Here is an 18,616-nt window from a genome sequence, read left to right as displayed (position 1 = left end):
GAGCATCACCAGGAACTCAAAAAGAGGACAGCAGTCAGCTCTCAGAGCCACAGCGCCCCCTGTCCACCCCGGAGTGCAGCAGTTATCTTCTCAAGGGGGTGGAAGGAAGGTACTGCTGCTTTTTCAGAGGGGAAGGGTCCAGACAGAATGTGCCCTGGGGCCACCCTCCTCTCTCTGTCCCGGGAAAGCAGGAGACAGGTTAAAAACAGAAGCGCGACCGTTTCTTTATTAAATTATACAAAAAAGGGGGAGGGGAGGGGGGGCAGCTGTGGGGCTCGGCCCCAACCCTGGCCCCACCCCGTCCTGGCGCTGTCTGAGAAAGGGATCTGAGGGAGAAGACTCAGGGATCAGGCAGGGTAGGGATGGGCAGGGCAGGATGACGTGAGGCTGGGATGCAGAGGTTAGGAAGGAGAGGCTATTGAAAGAGGGAGGGGCTGGCTGTGGGAAGGGCGGGAAGACAGGAGGGAGAGGGAGGGGGTGATTGGGGACCAGCTGGGGAGCTCAGATGGAGCAGGTAAGGAGGTGGAAGATGGCAGTGAGGATGGAGGTGCGGCATGAGAAGGCTGGGGGGAGAAAGGGCGGCAACTCTGGCGCGGGGTCCAGAGCAGGGAGCCAGGTGAAGAGTGGTTGCACGCGGCGCTCCCCACCCCCACCTCCGGGCCCCAAGGGGCCTCCCACCACCCCCAGCCCACTGGCAGGGGGCTCATGCCGACGCCCCATTTTCTGTCTTCTGCCGCTTGGGATCCGCTTCATCCTGTGGAGAGGGAAAGAGCTGGGGTAGCTGTCAACTAGGAGAGGGACCGCCCCCTATCCTGCTCCAGCCCACCCCGCCCTGCACCCCTGCACCACCGGCATCTCGGTCCAAATCCAAGGGCTCCCGGCCCTGCTGCATCCCTGACAGCCCCTCAAGCCCACAACCCAGCCCAAACCTCCTCTTCAGCAGCTCTCTTCAGCGCGGGCCCTTCGTCCTCATCTTCTTCTTCTTCCTCATCTGAGGAGCCAGAAATGGGTCATTGGGGGAAGGGCTGGAAGCTCCAGCAGAGACCCCCTGTGGCGGCGGCCCTCAGCCCTGCTTTTAGTTCTTCAAACCCACCCTGACGGTTCCCCGCCCCTCCCCACCTTCCTCGTCCCCTTCATCCTCCTCCTCGCCGTCCTCGGCAGTTTCTTCTTCCTCCTCCTCCGCGCCGTTCTCCTCCTCCTGCGGTGATCGGGAGAGGGAGGTGTCAGGCTAGCCCAGTGCCTCCACCCACCGTCCCCGCCAATGGCAAGGGGCCTGGGCGGGGCCGGGGGCGGGGCGACTTGGCGGGCGGGGTCACGGAAAGGCGGGCCCCGGGGGAACCTGGCTGGGGGCCCAGTGGGCAGGTGACCCCTGCGCACCTCCACCACTTCTTTCTTTCGCTCTTTCCGGCCTGCCTTCTCCTCCACCTTCTCTTTCTTCTCCTTCAGGTCCTACAAGAGAGAAAGAGGTCACCTTCCTCTGACCACACATGATCTGCTGCCCTTAATTCCCTCCAGGTGCGCTTCTCCCTCTGCAGTGAGCTTGTGGGTTAAGTTGCTCAGTCCGGTCAGACTCTTCGCGACCCCATGGACTGTTGCCCGCCAGGCTCCTCTGTCCATGGGATTCTCCAGGCAAGAATACAGGAGTTGGGTTGCCATTCCCTTCTCCCAGGGAGCTTCCCGACTCAGGGGTTGAACCCAGGTCTCCCACATTGCAGTTAGATTATTTACCGTCGAGCCACCAGGGAAGCCCCAGTAAGTTTAGAGGGGTGGAAAATGGAGAAGGTGGCCAGGGCAGCCCAGACGCAGCAGAGGTCCCAGGGTCGCCGCTGCCGCAAAGGGGCTGAGACCAGGCCACTTCCCCAAGGGAGGAGGAAGAGTGATGAAGCCAGGGGAAAGGCAGTCAAGGTAATCGCTCATCACCCCCACCAAGCTCTGCCCAGCCTCACCGGCTGAAGGGCTGAAGAGTTCAGCTCAGCAAAGCAAATCCCCCTCCATCTGCTCGCAGCCCTGACGCCCCACCCCCTCTTGAGGTCCCTCCTTCGCCTGCCCCCTCCCACTGCAGGCCTGGCTCTGCCTTTTGTCTACCTCTGGGGCCTTTTCCGGAGGACTCTCTCCTGGGCATCCCTTCCTGCTTCCCCCTCAGCTTCGAAAGCCTTTGTTCCTCTCCGTCTGTGTGCCCTCCTCATCTTCAGGCCCCTACCTGGCCCAACACTACAGGAATAGGGAGAGCCCCCCGGGGACAACTCCCGGTGCCCCCTCTCACCTCTGCCCACTCCTGGCCCAGGGGGCTTCCTCCTCCCGACCACCTGGAGTGTGCGCATGGGCACAGTGTGTACCCTGGTGTGGTGTGTGCACTGGTGTGTAGAAGGGCAGGAGTGACCATTTCGGGGGGATGTAGGGGGAGTAGGGTAAGGGAAACGTTGGAAGGGGAAGTCTATGGGACGTGGTACAGGAAGAGACATAAGGTCTGTGTGGGTGGGATGGGAAAGCCAGTGAGAATAGGTACCTGCCCAGAGTCCCCTCCCTCCACACACTGGTCCCTCTCTCCTCCTCAAGACCCCAGCAGGCACACCTTTGATGTCTTGTCTTGATGTGATGTAGCTGAGAGAGGTGCTCACAAGAGTCCCGACTCTCTGGGGTCACCACACGGGCTCTTCCCATTGAGATTCCAGTCCTCTCTCCACCCCACCCCTTGGCAGGCACTGTGGTGCTCTGGATGATCAGATGGGATCTGGTATTGGTGTGCAACTCTGTATATCCGATTCCATGGGGATGGAAGTTTTCTGGGTGAGTGGATCACCCTGGGAGGGTGTGTCCTTTCTGGAGCAGGGTTGGGGGTAGGACAGAGGTTTGGTGTGGGGGTGGTTGGCCAGGTGGGATGCTCAATTCCCTTCTCCCTTTATGGGGCACGCAAAACACTAGCTCCTCTCACTCCAACTACGTTTCTCCATGCCACTGTGCTGTCCTCATTTCTCGGCCAGATGGTCACTATGGCACTTCTCTGACCTGGTGGGCTTCCCCCTACAGCCTTGGCCTGGGGAGCCTTGGCTTCTCTCTGGGGGTCCCAGCACCAGATCTGCGTAGCTCTGGCCCAAGTTTCTCATGGGGCTGATGCAGTGGGGGAGAGTCAGTGAGTGCCAGGGAGGGAGGGAGTCTACCAGAGGCCAAAGTCCAAGGGGCCGGGCCCTCTCCTGCCCTGTCTGGTCCTGGCTTGTCCTTCTGGTCACTGTCCTTTTATGATCCCTTCTCCAGGGGGGGTATGTGACCTAGGTCTTGTGCTAAGCAGCTCTCTGGCCTCATTTACTCAGCACAGGCACACACACTGACACAGGCTGACACTGATTCACACGCACGGCACAGAGGGGCGCCCACGCGATCCGGAGACACATGGCCCGGTGTTTGGGCATTCTGGCACACACTCTCGAGGCAGCACAAGGGCACAGTGGAGCCACTCGGCACTCACAAAGCGGCAACAGGGCCCCAGAACAGCTACGTCTCTGCAGGCACACATGTAACTGACACGGGCAGTCCCACACACTCGCTGGATTTCAGACACACAAAGACACCTACTCAGTGAAGTCACATGCCACCGGAGGGCCGCTTGGCACACCTTGTCAGCGCTCACACGGAGCCCCTCTCTCCCACTGCCTCCAATCCCATTGGTTCCCCCTTTCACTTCCCTGGCCTCCGGGAGACCTCTGCGACCTCCTCAGCAGCCACCCCCGCCCAAGGTCGGGCTCCCAGCCCCCAAACCCTGGCCGAATTAATTTCCCCGAGCGACACTCAGCGGGTTCCCTAGGGAAATTAGAGGAAGCCTGGAAGAGAGGCAAGGGCGAAGGGATGGGGCCGGGGAAGGGAGCTGACGAGAGCAGGGGCGGCGCGATGCCATGCCATGCAGTGCTAAGCAGCCCCGGCTTTTTCGAAGGCTAGTGCCAGCCCTCTTCTGGTATTTAGGAATTCAAGATTCTTTAAGTGTGGGGGGAGATGCTGGAGGACGGTTATGGGGGACTAGGAAAGCTGCAGGCCAGTGGAGGAAGGAATTGATACAGATGGAAGGAAAAAATAGAGGCAGTAGCTATCTGAGCAGAGGAGCGAGAGACGGTCGGGCCTCGAGGGGAGGGGCCTCGAGGAGCAGCCTCCCGGGAGAGCCCTGTTTACACCAGAGGCTCTCAAACCGCTTAGCAGAGGAAGGTGAGGTCAGACTGGAAGGGGAGACGGGGGACAGGGAACCGGAGAGGGACGCGGGGGAGGGGACAGGGTAGAAGAGACGCACAGAGCTCCGACGGGCACAGGCCGGGGTGGAAGCGCGCGAGCCGGGGCCGGAGAGGGGTGGGGACCGCGCGGGGCCGGAGCGGCCGGGCCGGGAGCCGGGCGCGCGGCGCTCGGGAAGCTAGAGGGCGCTGGCGCGAGCCGCGCGGAGCGGGGCAGGCAGCGCCAGGCTGGGGCGCGGGGGGAGGGCGGAGTGGGGTCCGCGGGGACCCCGCGCCCGGGCAGCAGTGTGAGGCCGTCGGGGGCGGCCAGGGGCGCACGAGCGCGCGGAGCCCGGGGAGCGCGCGGGTGCCGGGCCGCAGCCGACCCCGCCCGTACCTTGGCGCTTAACTCGGCCGCTGCCTCCACGCTCTTCTCCGACATGGTGCCGGGGCCGGGGCCGGGGCCGGGGCTGGCGGGGAGTCGGGGTCCCGGGGCCTGGACGGAAGGGCCCTGGACGGCAGAGGCTGGCCGCGGCCGGAACCTGGCGCGGTGGCGGCGGCGGCGGCGACAGCGGCAGCGGCGGCCGCTCGGCAAGCTGGGGCTCAGGAAGAGACGGCAGAGGCGCGCGGGGTGGGGCGGGGGTGGGTCTCGAGCGGAGACCCGCAGGGCTGCGGCCGTCCGGAGGGCGGGCGGAAGGGCGGTGCGGGCGGTGGCCGGCGCGCTCCGGCCGCGGTCGCTCGGTCCTCGGCTCGCCGCCCCCGCACCCGCAGAGCTGCCGCCGACCAGCCGCGGCCGCCCCCGGGCCGGGAACCCGCTTATAAAGCGGCGCTGCCCGACGGGAGGGGCTTCCCAGGGGTGGGGCAGGCGGGAGCTGGGAGGAGAGGAGAGGGGAGGGGGATGAAAGCGGAGGTTGGAGAGGTGGGGATAGGAGGATGAAAGCGAGGGGAGGGAGCGCGCGCGAGGCGGGAGGGAGCACCAGACCAGGAGGGGGAAATGGAGAGACTGTGGTCGCGGAGAAGGGAGTGGGGCGCGGAGGTGGGAAGGGGTGGGGTTCCTGCGGGGAGGGACCTCCCCGAATCCCTACCTACTGCTTGCGAACGTCGAGTCTGGCTTTTGGGGGCGGACTGGAGGGATGGCCTGGATCCTGCCGACCACCCCCCCCCCCAAAAAAAAAACCCTGAGATTTTGCTAAGGGATGGGGTGGGGGGAAAGCAGATGGAAAGGCCAGGCAGGTATTTGAGAAACCAAAAGCTGAAAGAGGAGGAAGAGGGCGGGAGCTACTTCCACTTCTCGCTGGATTTCCCCTCTCCTCCAGCATCTTCGTTCTCTGGGTGGCCTTGAGAGGGGGTGGGAGAGAAAAGGCAGCCCACCCTCCGTCCTGCCCGAGGCTGACATTTGTGACCCTGGCTGGGTTCCTCCATTCCTGCTCTTGTCTAGGATCTGCGGGAAGTCAGAGGCCTTCCAATCTCCTCTCTCCTCTTTCATCTTCGACCTTTCGTATTTGCCCATCCCACCTCAGTTTTCTCTGCCTGGTCCTTCCATCTCTCCTCATCCCTTCTCATTCATTTCTGTCTCACATCTCTCTTCTGTCGCCTCTTTCTCCACTCCTCAGTTGCCCTCTTCAACCTCCCGTCTCTGCCTTCCCTCTCTCTCCAGACAACACTGTTCTTGTCTTATCTGAGTGTGTCACTGGCCCTGCATCTTTAGCTCATCTTCCTCAATTCCTCTTCACGTCCTTATTTCCCACATTTTCCCTCTCTTGATGTCTCTTTCTTCTGCTGCCATCTTCCCCAACCTTTCTGGGTTATATTAATAACTGCCTCCTCTGCAGGGGTTTCCAGCCCACAACTGTTCCACGCACCTTCAGCTCCTTGCCCTCAGTCTCAGTCTCTTTGGGTCATTTTGAGAAGCTTGGAGTTTCAGGAGGGGACAGCAGCTGGGATGTGTAGCAAAGGTCGTGGGCAAGATGGATGGAATGGAAGGCTAGGGTTTGGACCAAGATATCTTCAGTGTATGTGAACTCCTGCATTTGTCCCTCAGTCATCATTTTCATTTTTCTTAATAAAAAAAAGACATAACCGACTCCTCGGGACCATTTAGTCTTTGAGTCCATAAATACCCATTCTTTTGGTCCTTTGGTGTCCATACCTCCCAATTTCTCTTCCTGACTCTTCTATCAGTTTCTCAGTCTCTGACTCCTCAAAAATCTTGGAGCCCCACCCAGGTTTTTCCTTGCCGAACTCTGTCCATCTTGCTCAGATCTTTCCATCTCTCGCTCTCTGTTTCTCTGACACACTCGCTGATGTCTTTAGCGATCTCTGACCCTCTCCATCTCTGTTCTCTTTGGCTTCATTTGCCTCCCTCTCCCCCCTCCTTCCCTCCCCCCCCCCCCCCCCCCCAGTCTCCCAGTCTGGCTCCCTCCCCGTCAGTCTCTTTCCTCTCCCTCCCACCCTCCTTTCCTCTTCCCCCCTTCTCCACCTCGCAGCCCCGCCTGCTGTCTCGGACACCCTGCTGGGCTCTTACCCTGTTGCCCTGGTAACCGCCCCCCACTCCGGTCACCTCCACTCCCCTCCCCCCCTCCAATCACCGCCACCAACAACCTCCATCCACCTTCCTCCTATTTTTCCTGAGAGCCAATAGAAACCCTGTTGCCAGGTGGAATGCTCATTTGAATCAGCCAATCCAGGAGCCTCACTGCTTGCCCTGCCTTATATGGGGATTTGAGGAGGGCCACTCCCCCCACTCCAGCCCCACAGGGGGCCAGCCCCTCCACTGTCCTTTCTCCCTGCCCCGGAAGGAGCCTGGGACCCTCCCTCTCACCCTTCTATAAGGGTCTGGCCTCCCATTTCTCTAACTGGGACCACCGGGGTTAGTGTGGACTGTGGGTTGGACTGTGGGCTGGGCCTGAGGGCCGGGGGGTGGGATCGAGGTGTGATTAGGGAAGGGGAGGCGGAGGGAGCCGGGAATTTTGCCCAGGGAGGGGTGTCTGGGAGCGGAGGCAGCTGCAGTGGAAAATTCCAGGGAGATGGAGAGGCAGAGAATGGGAATCCTGCCCCAAGGCCCAAGGGAGAGCCTTGAGAATCTAAGAGTTTGGACACTAGGGTCCGCAGGGACCAAAGGAAAAAGATCTAGAAAGCAGAAGGCCTGGATCTAAGTCCCTTCCTGCTTGGGAGAAGCACCCCTTAGCCCTCGCTCGCTGGTTGGACAGCAGATCAGCCTCCCGAAGTCTTGGCTTCAGGAGATGAGAGCTAGACAGGACAGTCAGGATGAATTTGGAATGAGTGGGGTTCTGAAAGCGCACCTCCTATTCCTTGGGCTTGGTCTCTGGGCCTCCGAGGCCACGAGAGTTAACTGATGCCAGCCTGTCTGTCTGCTCCTTTCCAGAGCACCATTTCTGAGGCCTTGTGGAGCCTCACCTGCTTCTAGAGGTCTTTTACTCCACGGCTCAACAGAGAATTTTCCACTAGTTGAATGGGGGGAAGTTCTGCTTCTTACACATTTTCTGGAGGTGGAAAAAGGGAGGCCAAGTGAGAAAAGGGGAGGCCCAAGCCCCCTGGAAACTCTGACTTCGGACATCCTAGCAATTCCCTCACCACTATGAAGATGTTCAACTCCAACTATTTCCATCTCATTCTTAAGTGAATTCTTCCCCCTCTCCAACTTCCTGGTGTTTGTTGTTGTTGTTGTTTTCCTAGCTTGCCTATTTATCTGTTAGTTTAAGTGCTAAGGAAGGCCTAGTTAGCTATCATTCAAGGGTGGGCGGATAGAAAACTAAAAGCTGGACCCCTCCACTCCTCAGTATGCTCTTCATCTCACTCCACTCCCAATGACCTCATTTGCTATTCCTCATTTTTCCTTTGCTTAAAAAAAAAAAACAAAAACCTCTCTTTTTTTTTCAAAACCCAAGACAGTGGAGAGTCAGAGTCAAGAGGAGACAGACTGCTAGAGATTTCAACCAGCCTAACTTTGGTCAAGTTTGCTTTGAATATGTTACCTGCAGGAGTGTTTCTGAAGAAATCATCTTTCCTTTTTCTTCCTTTCTTTTCTGTGCTGTGCTGGATCTTTGTTGAGCTTCTCCAGGCTCAGTAGTTGCAGGATGTCAGATGTTACTTCCCCCACTAGGGATTGAACCTGCATTGGAAGGCAGATTCTTAACTGCTGGACCACAAGGGAAGTCCCAAGAAATCATCTTCATGACAACATGAAGCCACGTTTGTCAGGAACATGCCCCGTCAAGTTGTCTCCCTCATTATATTCTACTCGCATCTGTGTGAACTACAACAGTGCTGAGTTTTCTAGGTGCTTTTGGCATTTAGAGCAAGCTTGGATTCTTGAATTTCAGCAAACTTTTATTGAGCTCCCTCTTGGTGATGGGGCTTCCCTAGTGCCTCAGTTGGTAAAGAATCTGCCTGCAGTGTGGGAGACCTGGGTTCGATCCCTGGGTTGGGAAGATCCCCTGGAGAAGGAAATGGCTACCTACTCCAGTATTCTGGTCTGGAGAATTCCTTGGACCGTGTAGTCCATGGGGTCACAAAGAGTGAGACACGACTGAGTGACTTTCACTTTTGCACTCGCTTGCTTCCTCTTGGTGAGGAGCCCCTGTGCTGTGTGGTGGAGACACAAAGCTGAATGGAAAAGATACGGTCCCTCCCTGCCCTCCAGGAAGAGATGGGAGAGGCTATTCAAAGTACAAACCTTAAAAAGGACAGGTATCCAGCACTGTCTTGCACCAGACAGCACCCCGTCCCGTGTCCAGGGGTGCTCGTTTTCTGGGGTACCTCCCTGATCTCTGTGGATTCTAGACCCCTTGTTCCCAACTCCAAACTGCCTTCCTCACTCCCCAACCCTTACTGATGTCTCCTTCTCCTGAGATTGGTGTCTGGCACAAGGCTAGGCACCCAGGAGCAAGAGCTTAGTACATCCTTGACTTCCCAACCCTGACAGCACATCTTCGATTCTGCCTCAGAGCGCTCTCAGCTTTCCTTCCTTGAGCAGCTGTGGAAGCACAGGGCATGCATCAGAGTATGGGTCGGCCTCTCTCTGACTTGGGGTCTTCTCAGCAACTACTGGTGTCCTGGTGGTCAGTCTGTTTTTTACGATATCAGCATCACAGTCAAAATTTCTATGGCGTTCCTACTTCCTCTTGAACTTTCTTTCTATCAAAAATCGTTGGTTTTGGACTTGCCTGGCTCATCTCACACGCTAGTAAAGTAATGCCCAAAATTCTCCAAGCCAGGCTTCAGCAACACGTGAACCGTGAACTTCCCGATGTTCAGGCTGGTTTTAGAAAAGGCAGAGGAACCAGAGATCAAATTGCCAACATCCGCTGGATCAATGAAAAAGCAAGAGAGTTCCAGAAAAACATCTATTTCTGCTTTATTGACTATGCCAAAACCTTTGACTGTGTGGATCACAATAAACTGGAAAATTCTGAAAGAGATGGGAATGCCAGACCACCTGACCTGCCTCTTGAGAAACCTATATGCAGGTCAGGAAGCAACAGTAGAACTGGACATGGAACAACAGACTGGTTCCAAATAGGAAAAGGAGTACGTCAAGGCTGTATATTGTCACCCTGCTTATTTAACTTATATGCAGAGTACATCATGAGAAACACTGGGCTGGAGGAAGCACAAGCTGGAATCAAGATTGCCAGGAGAAATATCAATAACCTCAGATATGCAGATAACACCACCCTTATGGCAGAGAGTGAAGAGGAACTAAAAAGCCTCTTGATGAAAGTGAAAGAGGAGAGTGAAAAAGTTGGCTTAAAGCTCAACATTCAGAAAACTAAGATCATGGCATCTGGTCCCATCACTTCATGGCAAATAGATGGGGACACAGTGGAAACAGTGTCAGACTTTATTTTGGGGGGCTCCAAAATCACTGCAGATGGTGATTGCAGCCATGAAATTAAAAGACACTTCTTGGAAGGAAAGTTATGACCAACCTAGATAGCATATTAAAAAGCAGAGACATTACTTTGTCAACAAAGGTCCAGCTAGTCAAGGCTATGGTTTTTCCAGTGGTCATGTATGGATGTGAGAGATGGACTGTGAAGAAAGCTGAGTGCCAAAGAATTAATGCTTTTGAACTGTGGTGTTGGAGAAGACTCTTGAGCGTCCCTTGGACTTCAAGGAGATCCAACCAGTCCATCCTGAAGGAGATCAGTCCTGGGTGTTCATTGGAAGGACTGATGCTGAAGCTGAAACTCCAATACTTTGGCCACCTCATGCGAAAAGTTGACTCACTGGAAAAGACCTTGATGCTGGGAAGGATTGGGGGCAGGAGGAGAAGGGGATGACAGAGGAAGAGATGGCTGGATGGCATCACCGACTCAATGGACATGAGTTTGAGTAAACTCCGGGAGTTGGTGATGGACAGGGAGGCCTGGCGTGCTGCGATTCATGGGGTCACACAGCCGGACACGACTGAGCGACTGAACTGAACTGGTGATCCAGTGGTTAAGAATCTGCCTGCCAATACAGTGTATGTGGGTTCGATCCCTGGTTGGGAAGATTCCACATGCCTCGGGGCAACTAAGCCCACTTGCCACAAATACTGAGCCCATGCACCTAAGCGCCCATGCTCTGCAACAAGAGAAGCCTGAGCACTGCAACTAAGAGTAGCCCCTGCTCACTGCAACTAGAGAAAGCCCTTGTGCAGCAACAGAGACCCAGCGCAGCCAAAAATGAATAAGGTTTTAAAAAAACTTTTAAAAAATCATCAGTTTATCATCATAGCTCTCCTCTAGATTCTTCAGTTGACTTTTCTTATCCTCTGTGCCATCCTTCATGACCTCCTTCACTTTTCCACTTAGAGCTTGATGTTGCCAATTCTCCACCGCCCTCCTTTCAGTTTCTCCCCTTTATGTGTGCTTTTCTTTCTTTTTTTTCTTTCAGTTTTACTGAGATATAATTGACATCCAGCACTGTTTGTTTACAGTGTACAGCATAATGATTTGACTTTACATATATCATGAAATGATACCCACAATAACTTTAGTGAACATGTGTGCATGTGTGCTTAGTTGATTCAGTTGTGTCCGACTCTTTTGCAACCCTATGGACTGTGGCCCGCCATATTCTTCTGTCCATGGGAGTCTTCAGGCAGGAATACTGGAGTGGGTTGCCATGCCCTCTCCCAGGGGATCTTCCTGACCCAGGGATTGAACTCATGTCTCGTATGTCTCCTACTTTGGCAGGCAGGTTCTTTACCACCAGGGAAGGGCCAAGTTTAGTGCATAGTGAATATCCATCATCAAATCCAGATACCAAATTAATGAATTTAAAAAGTTTTTTTTCATTAAGAACTCTTACATGTATAACATACAACACTGCTAATTATAGTTATCACATTGTATGTTATATCCTTATATTTACCTTATAACTGGAAGCTTATACCTTTTGACTATCTTCATCCAATTTTCCCCTCTTCCAAAAGCCTTCACAGGCCTTCAAAAAAGCCCAGAAGAAGGTAGTATTTATAAATGCTTTCTGACTCTCTCCAGTAAAATTTTCTGTGGTGATGGGACTGTTCTATATCTATAGTTTCCAATACAGTGGCCACGAGCCATGTGTGGTTATTGCAGACTTGAAATGTGGCTAGTGCAACTGAAGAACTGAATTTTTTTAACTTTAATTTTAATTAAATGTATTATTTATTTAAAATAAGTCTGTCTCATTCTTTTTTTTTTCTTTTTTCCATCTATGCTAATTGACTTGTGGGATTTTAGTTCCCTGGCTAGGGGTTGAACCCAGGTCACAGCAGTGACATCACTGAGTCTTAACCACTGGACTGCCAGGGAATTCCCAATTTTAATTAAATTTAAATACTATCTGTGCCTAGTGGCTACCATATGGTGCGACACCACTTCAGACCTTGGTCCTAAACCTCCTTTCTTTTTCTGCCTCTTTTTCCATCTCCATCCCAGTGTTCAGTAGGTAGAAAAGTCAAGAGCAACTCTGGCTGCCATGTTGGAGGGTCATGTGGGCCACTCTTGTCATGTACTTTACCACAGATGCATGTTTGCTCAGCATTTCCACATTTTCACAGATGAAATAGACTATGTGGCTGACCCAGAGGAGAGGAAAGTGAAATTGAAAAGGCAAGAGGATGGAGAAGGAAATGACAACCCACTTCAATATTCTTTCCTGGGAAATGCCATGGACAGAGGAGCCTGGGGGGCTATACAGCCCATGGGGTCGCAGGAGTCAGACACGACTGAGCAACTATACTACCACCACCACCACTGGGGGTGGATGTCTAGTACCACAGTTCCATCTGCTGTGGTTCCCACTTTGAAGATGTTTCTAACAGCTCCTTGTTTTGTGCACTTCCATCCTCTAAAACTAAGTGTAATTAATATTAAAGGTGTAAACATTGTAAGTATTCAATAATCCACTTTTTTTTTTTTTTTTTACAAAATCCCCATCTTTTAATGGTTGATACCTCAAGTTCTGAAACAAAACTGTTATATTTGTTTCCTTTATATTTAAAATATTCAGAAGTAAGCTAAATTATGAAAAAAATAGAAAAGGCTAGGGGACATGGACCAGGAGTGACAGCTAGAGGCTTATTTTGCACAGCAGGTAAAAGGCCGAGAGAGGATTTCACAACTGGAAGGAGATGATTGCCGGGTCAACTGATCCCTTCCAGGTGGCTTGGGGGAATGAACATACTTTTCCTCAAAAAACCTAAGTAACTGAGAAATTAGGAGATGATCTGGTCATGCACACATGCTGAGTCGCTGCATTTGTGTCCAACTCTGTGTGACCCTATGGACCATAGCCCACCAGGCTCCTCTGTCTATGGGATTTTCCAGGCAAGAATACTGGAGGAGGCTGCCATGCCCTCTTCCAGTGCCTGCTTCACTCCTGAGCACAAATCATGACTCCAATTCTCTTCTGTCTTCTCCCCTGGATCCTCCACAGTGCCTCAACCCCACACCTTCCAACTGCAGTTCCTCCGTTTTTCTATTTCAGTTAAAGGTCCTGTCTTCCACCCATTCATTCATGCCAAGGGGTTATCTGAGACATGGCCTCTTCTTTCCCTCCCTAGATCCCCTACATTTCACTTTCTAAAGATTCCTTGAGCTCCTTCTCTTCTCTCCAAGCCGTCTTGCCCCTGCTCCAGAGGTCAACATCACTCACTTGACTTTAAGCTTAATTCATTTGGGTTTTCAATAATGATTTAAGAATTTTTGGATCTTCACACCTACCTCGGTATATGGCGTATTGTAGCTCAGAAATGTTTGCTGAAATGTATAAACTGCCTTTCTACCCAAAATACAAATAGACTGTTGTCATCTCCCTCCATAAAACCTCCTGATAGCTTCCCCTGGCCAATGATAAAGTCCAGAAGTAAATACGGCTCTTCAAGATCTGGTCCCTTTTAACCTCTGTAGCCTTGGCTGTCACCAAGATTCCCTCAAATGTTTTGCTTTGGCATTTTTTTTTTTAACTCTTCATAGCTCCTCCCCAATGGAGCCTACCTCTGTGCCTTTGCTTTTTTCTTTTTTAAATTTATTTTATTTTTTGGCCATACTGCACAGCATGTGGGGTCTTAGTTCCCCAACCAGGGGTTGAACCCACACCCCATGCATTGAAGCATGAAGTCTTAACCACTGGATGGCCAGAGGAGTCGCAATGCCTTTGCTTTGATCTTACCTGCAACCTAAAATGACCTCCTGGGGACTTCCTGGCAGGCCGGGAAGACCCATGCTTCCAATGCAGTGGGTGTGGTTTTGATCTGTGATCTTGGAACTAAGGTCCCACATGATCACGGGGCAGCCCCCTCCAAAAAATTAGAATGCTCTCCTGGCTGCCCCGCTCCAGTTCCCAAGTCACCCTCTCCATTTTCTGAACCACCTTTCCGCTTTGAATATACATCTTTATCTTTCTATGGCGGCTTTCATCCCTGGATTATCATCGACTCCATGTTGGCCACCTCACTGTGGCTGTGAACCCTGCTGAGCAGAGACCATGTCTTATTTGTCTTTCATCCCCAGCACCTTGCTCTGTGCCTGGCACATAATAGGAGCTCCATAAATGGTTATTGACAGGAACTACCACACAGGCTTCCCTTGTGGCTCAGCCAGTAAAGAATCCACCTGCAATGTGGGAAACCTGGGTTTCGATCCCTGGGTAGGGAAGATCCCCTGGAGAAGGGAAAGGCTACCAACTCCAGTATTCTGGCCTGGAGAATCCCATGGACTATCCATGGGGTCGCAAAAAGTCGGACACAACTGAGTGACTTTCACTTTCACTTTTCACCACACGGGTAGCAGAAACTTCAATCCTTAAAGCCCATGTTAATCATGAGATACATGGCCTCCTTAGGGATGGCTCCTTGAAATGATCAAGGGACAACAGGAAGTTCTTAAGACTTAAAACTCCAGTGCTCATGCCAACCATTAATGTTAGCATATCTACCCAAGATGATCCAACATCTCATATCTGATAGTCGAACTAGCCTCGGGATTCCTGTATTCCTGTTGCCCTCCTCCTGCTTCGGGTGGCTCAATCTAAAGAGAAGACTGTGGGACTTCCCTAGTGGTCCAGTGGTTAAGACTGCGTTTCCAAAGCAAGGGGGCGTAGTTTGATCCCTCATCAGGGAACTAAGATGCCATGTGCCAAGGCTTTAAAATAAAATACATAGATTAAAAAAATAATAATAAAGAGAAGACTGTCCACTCAGTTACCCTGTGTAGCCACGTGGTCAGGATCACAATTTCAGCTAGACGTAATTTCCATATGTTCTCAAGCCTGTCCTGATACAGAATGGTCATTTATTTCTCATTCAGATTGCCCAGATTTAAAAAAAAAAAAACAAACCTGGAGTCATTTAGAAATTTTGTTTGTTTTTATCTTATTTATTTTTGGCTGTGCCTCATGGCTTGTAGGGAATCTCAGTTCTCCGACAAGGGATTGAACCTGGGACCACAGTAGCAAAAGCACTGAATTCTAACTACTGGAAAGTAAAAAACGAAAGTGTTAGTCGCTCAGTTGTGTCCAACTTTTTGTCACCCCATGGTCCTGTGAGGCTCCTCTGTCCTTGGGATTCTCCAGGCAAGAATACTGAAGTGGGTTGCTATGCCCTCCTCCAAGGAATCTTGCCAACTGAGGAATCGAACCCACGTCTCTTATGTTGCCTGCACTGGGAGGCGGGTTATTTACCACTATCGCCACCTGGGAAGCCTCACACAGTAGGTATTCAATAAATATTTGTTGAGTGGACATGGATATAAAACAAACTGAAAAGCTGGACTTAAAAAACTGTTCCTAAGCCATTTTTCAATCTCATTCTGATCTGGTGTCCACTATACAACTCACTCTCTCTTCCTGGGGCAACTTAGTGCTCAATGTCAGGATTTATCTCCCTCCTCCGATACACACACACACACACATACACTCAGTCACACCCATTCATGTTAGCTCAAGTTGGAATCCATTGTCCCCCAAGTCCACCATCACCCCAGAAGCCAGCTGCCCTGGGATTGTTCCAGATGCCAGACCTCACATCTGACAAGGGCACTTTTCTGACCTAGATCTACCCTCTGAGTTTCCCTAGTGGCTCAGATGGTAAAGATTCCATCTGCAATGCGGGAGACCTGGGATCGGGTTGGGAAGATCCCCTGGAGAAGGAGATGGCAACCCATTCCACTGCTAGTGCCTGGAGAATCCCATGGACAGAGGAGCCTGGTGGGCTACAGTCCATGGGGTCACAATGAGTCTGACATGACTGAGCAACTAACACTTTCTTTCCCCTCTCAAGGACGTCCCAACTTTGGCTTCATCACATAAAGCAGTGAGGAGAAACTGTTTCTCTTCCTCCCAACAATGCTTATCCTGTTCAAGTTCAGCCTCACCCGGGACTGGGCACACCCTCCCTCCTACATTTTATCATCTATAGGAAACTCTGATGACTGAGGAATTTCTGTTCATCAGAGTTTACAAGACAGAGACATATTTGAGAAAGGAAAGGAAAAAAAAAAAAGGAAAGAAGGAGGGATGAAGGGAAGGAGGGAAAGAAGGAAGAAAGGAAGAGAAGGCAGTGAGTAGGGGAGGGAAGGGAAGGAATAGGAAGGTGACAGAGAAGGAAAACAGATACAAACTCTGTCTGGAGAAAGGTTGCTTGTAAAATTACATTCCTTCAATTCCTGGAGTGGATGGCTGCCTATATAGTCCATTGCTGGGCATACTGAGAATGAACTCTTGCATCTCCCCCTTCATCCCCACCTCTTCAAAGCTCTCTTTTTAACCTGAGAGAAAGCCTAGGTTTAGACCTTTGTGTCATAGATGGATGCTAAACTGTCATTTGTAGTTATTCTTAGGGGAGGTGATTGATTAAAAATCATGCAAAAGTAAAAATGACTGATATCAGAGTTTTCTGTTTTTTCTTTTTTTTAATTTCTTTTTCCTGTTTTTAAAAATACGGAACGCTTCACGAATTTGTTTTTTCTTTTTTTTTGCTATGCCTTGTGGCATACTGGATCCTTAGTTCCCTGACCAGGGATGGAACCCATGGCCACTGCAGTGAAAGCAGAGTCTTAACCATTGGATGGCTAGTGAAGTCCCCGATATCAGATTCTTAAGTCTTGGAAGGAAGAAGAAAAAGAGCTCTAGGCACCTTCCCCCAGTGGCTCAGTGGAAAGAATCTGCCTACAATACAAGAGACACTGGAGACACAGATTCAATCCCTGGGTCAGGAAGATCTCCTGGAGGAAGAAATGGCAACCCACTCCAGTATTCTTGCCTGAAAAATCCCAGGGACGGAAGAGCCTGGAGGGCTACAGTCTATGGGGTTGCAAAGAGTCGGAAATGACTTAGTGACTAAACAACAACAGAGAACACCAGGTAATGGAAGAAGACCAAAGGAGAAGGCTAGAAGACTAGCTGCATCTGCTATCCAACTCTGGGTAGGCTGAACATAATGAAACGGGGACAGAAATGCTGGAAGCTGAGGCCCACACTTCACTAAGTTTGGGCTGCAGAACTCTGACCAGGATAACTCTTAACCACTTGTCACACTGCTTTTGTTTGGAGGCAAGAGGAAAGGGGCACTGGCATGGTGGACTGTTCAGAGATAGAGCATTTGGAAGACAGAAGCTTTTACCAAGTCTATTCCCCAGAAATATCAATGGAAAACACATTTTCTTTTATTCTTTCTTTGGCTTTGCCAGTCTGCCAGCTTCTAATTTCTCTGTCTCTGTTCCCCTCTGTTGCCACTATTGTTTTTGTTTTTTCCTCTCTTTAATAATAATAATCAAGTCCAAAGAAACCTGAGAAGCCCCACTCGTAACTACCTTTTCCTGAGTCACCAGGGACCAACCTCTCTTCCTCTCCAGGGAAGTGCTGGAGATGGGAACAAGTCTCTCTGGCTGTCAGGCCCACAGAGCACTAACATGGCTAGCGGCCAGTGTAAAGAACCAGGCGAGCTGGCGTCTGGATGAGTCCGGTCTAAAGTCCAGCCTGGAAAGCCCAAATCCCTGGACACCCAGGGGGAGGGCCCGTCTCTCCAGTTAAGCCGGATTTTATGCAACACATTTAGTATGTCAAAGTGTCAGCCTCTGGCCTTCGAGTCAGGTCTCCTGGGCCTGTTCGCAATTCGGCCCCTCGGTGAGTTTGGTGAACCGGGAGTTCTCTTCTTCGACCTACCTACCAACCTGACTGACTAGAGGCAAAAAAGATCATTGCGGACTGGGAGCTCCTGAGGATACTCAGAGAAAAGAAAGGGAAGGTTGGCATTCAATGAAAAGATTTCAGAACTCTCTCCCCAGTCTGACTCCTCACAGCAGGGTAACTGGGGGCGGCGGGGGCGGGGGGGGGGTCCCCCAGAGCCCCGCGAACGCCAGATCCCCAGGGGCTGCAGTTCCAGCCCGGCCGAAGGGCGCCATCTGGCGGCCAGACCCCCAGCCTGGATCCTCCGTGCCCCAGCCCGAGTTCTCGAAGCCAGAGGAAGACCTAGGCAGCACTGTAACCTCCTCCCGCTACGTCACTCCGAGGACGCCGCCCCGGCCTGGAACGCGCCTCCTCCCGAGGGGACTGGCCCCAGCGCCTCCCCCGCAGAATTGCCGTCCTTCCTCCCGCTCGGAATGAACGCTTCCCCGGTAGAAATCTGCTGAAAGCTCTCCCAGGGATCCGCCCCACCTCGTCACCCACTGGGAGCCTGCCCTGCCCGGGGGAACCTGCCCCCGTCCTCTTCCCCTCCCGGCGATGGACTCCGCAGCTCCTTCCCCCACACCCTGACAGGGAGCCTCCTCGGGGCCACAGAACCCAAATCCAGGTTACTAAGGAGGCCTCCGCTCCCCGAGTCCCGGAGGACCCCGGGGCCCCCAGCAGCTAGGCCTGGGAGCCGACCCCGCGTGCGCCCCAAGCCCGCCGGTGGGCGGAGCTCCGCAGGCCCGGCCTGGGGTGGGCTGTCC

The 18,616-nt window shown here is 52.6% G+C and overlaps 1 protein-coding gene across 1 annotated transcript; it reads right to left on the bottom strand.

The window, feature by feature from the left end:
* Window positions 1-199: 199 nt before the first annotated feature.
* On the bottom strand, window positions 200-5,612 carry PTMS (parathymosin). Its single transcript, XM_061123935.1, has 6 exons — window positions 5,562-5,612; window positions 4,588-5,271; window positions 1,378-1,449; window positions 1,120-1,198; window positions 930-991; window positions 200-754 (listed from the first exon to the last, which is right to left on the bottom strand). The coding sequence occupies exons 1-6, from the start codon at window positions 5,610-5,612 to the stop codon at window positions 704-706; spliced, it is 999 nt and encodes a 332-aa protein (XP_060979918.1). The 3' UTR covers window positions 200-703.
* Window positions 5,613-18,616: the final 13,004 nt, after the last annotated feature.

Source organism: Dama dama, chromosome 22 (genome assembly GCF_033118175.1).
Source record: "Dama dama isolate Ldn47 chromosome 22, ASM3311817v1, whole genome shotgun sequence".
Lineage (NCBI taxonomy): Eukaryota > Metazoa > Chordata > Mammalia > Artiodactyla > Cervidae > Dama > Dama dama.
This window is presented reverse-complemented; position numbering and strand designations above follow the sequence as displayed.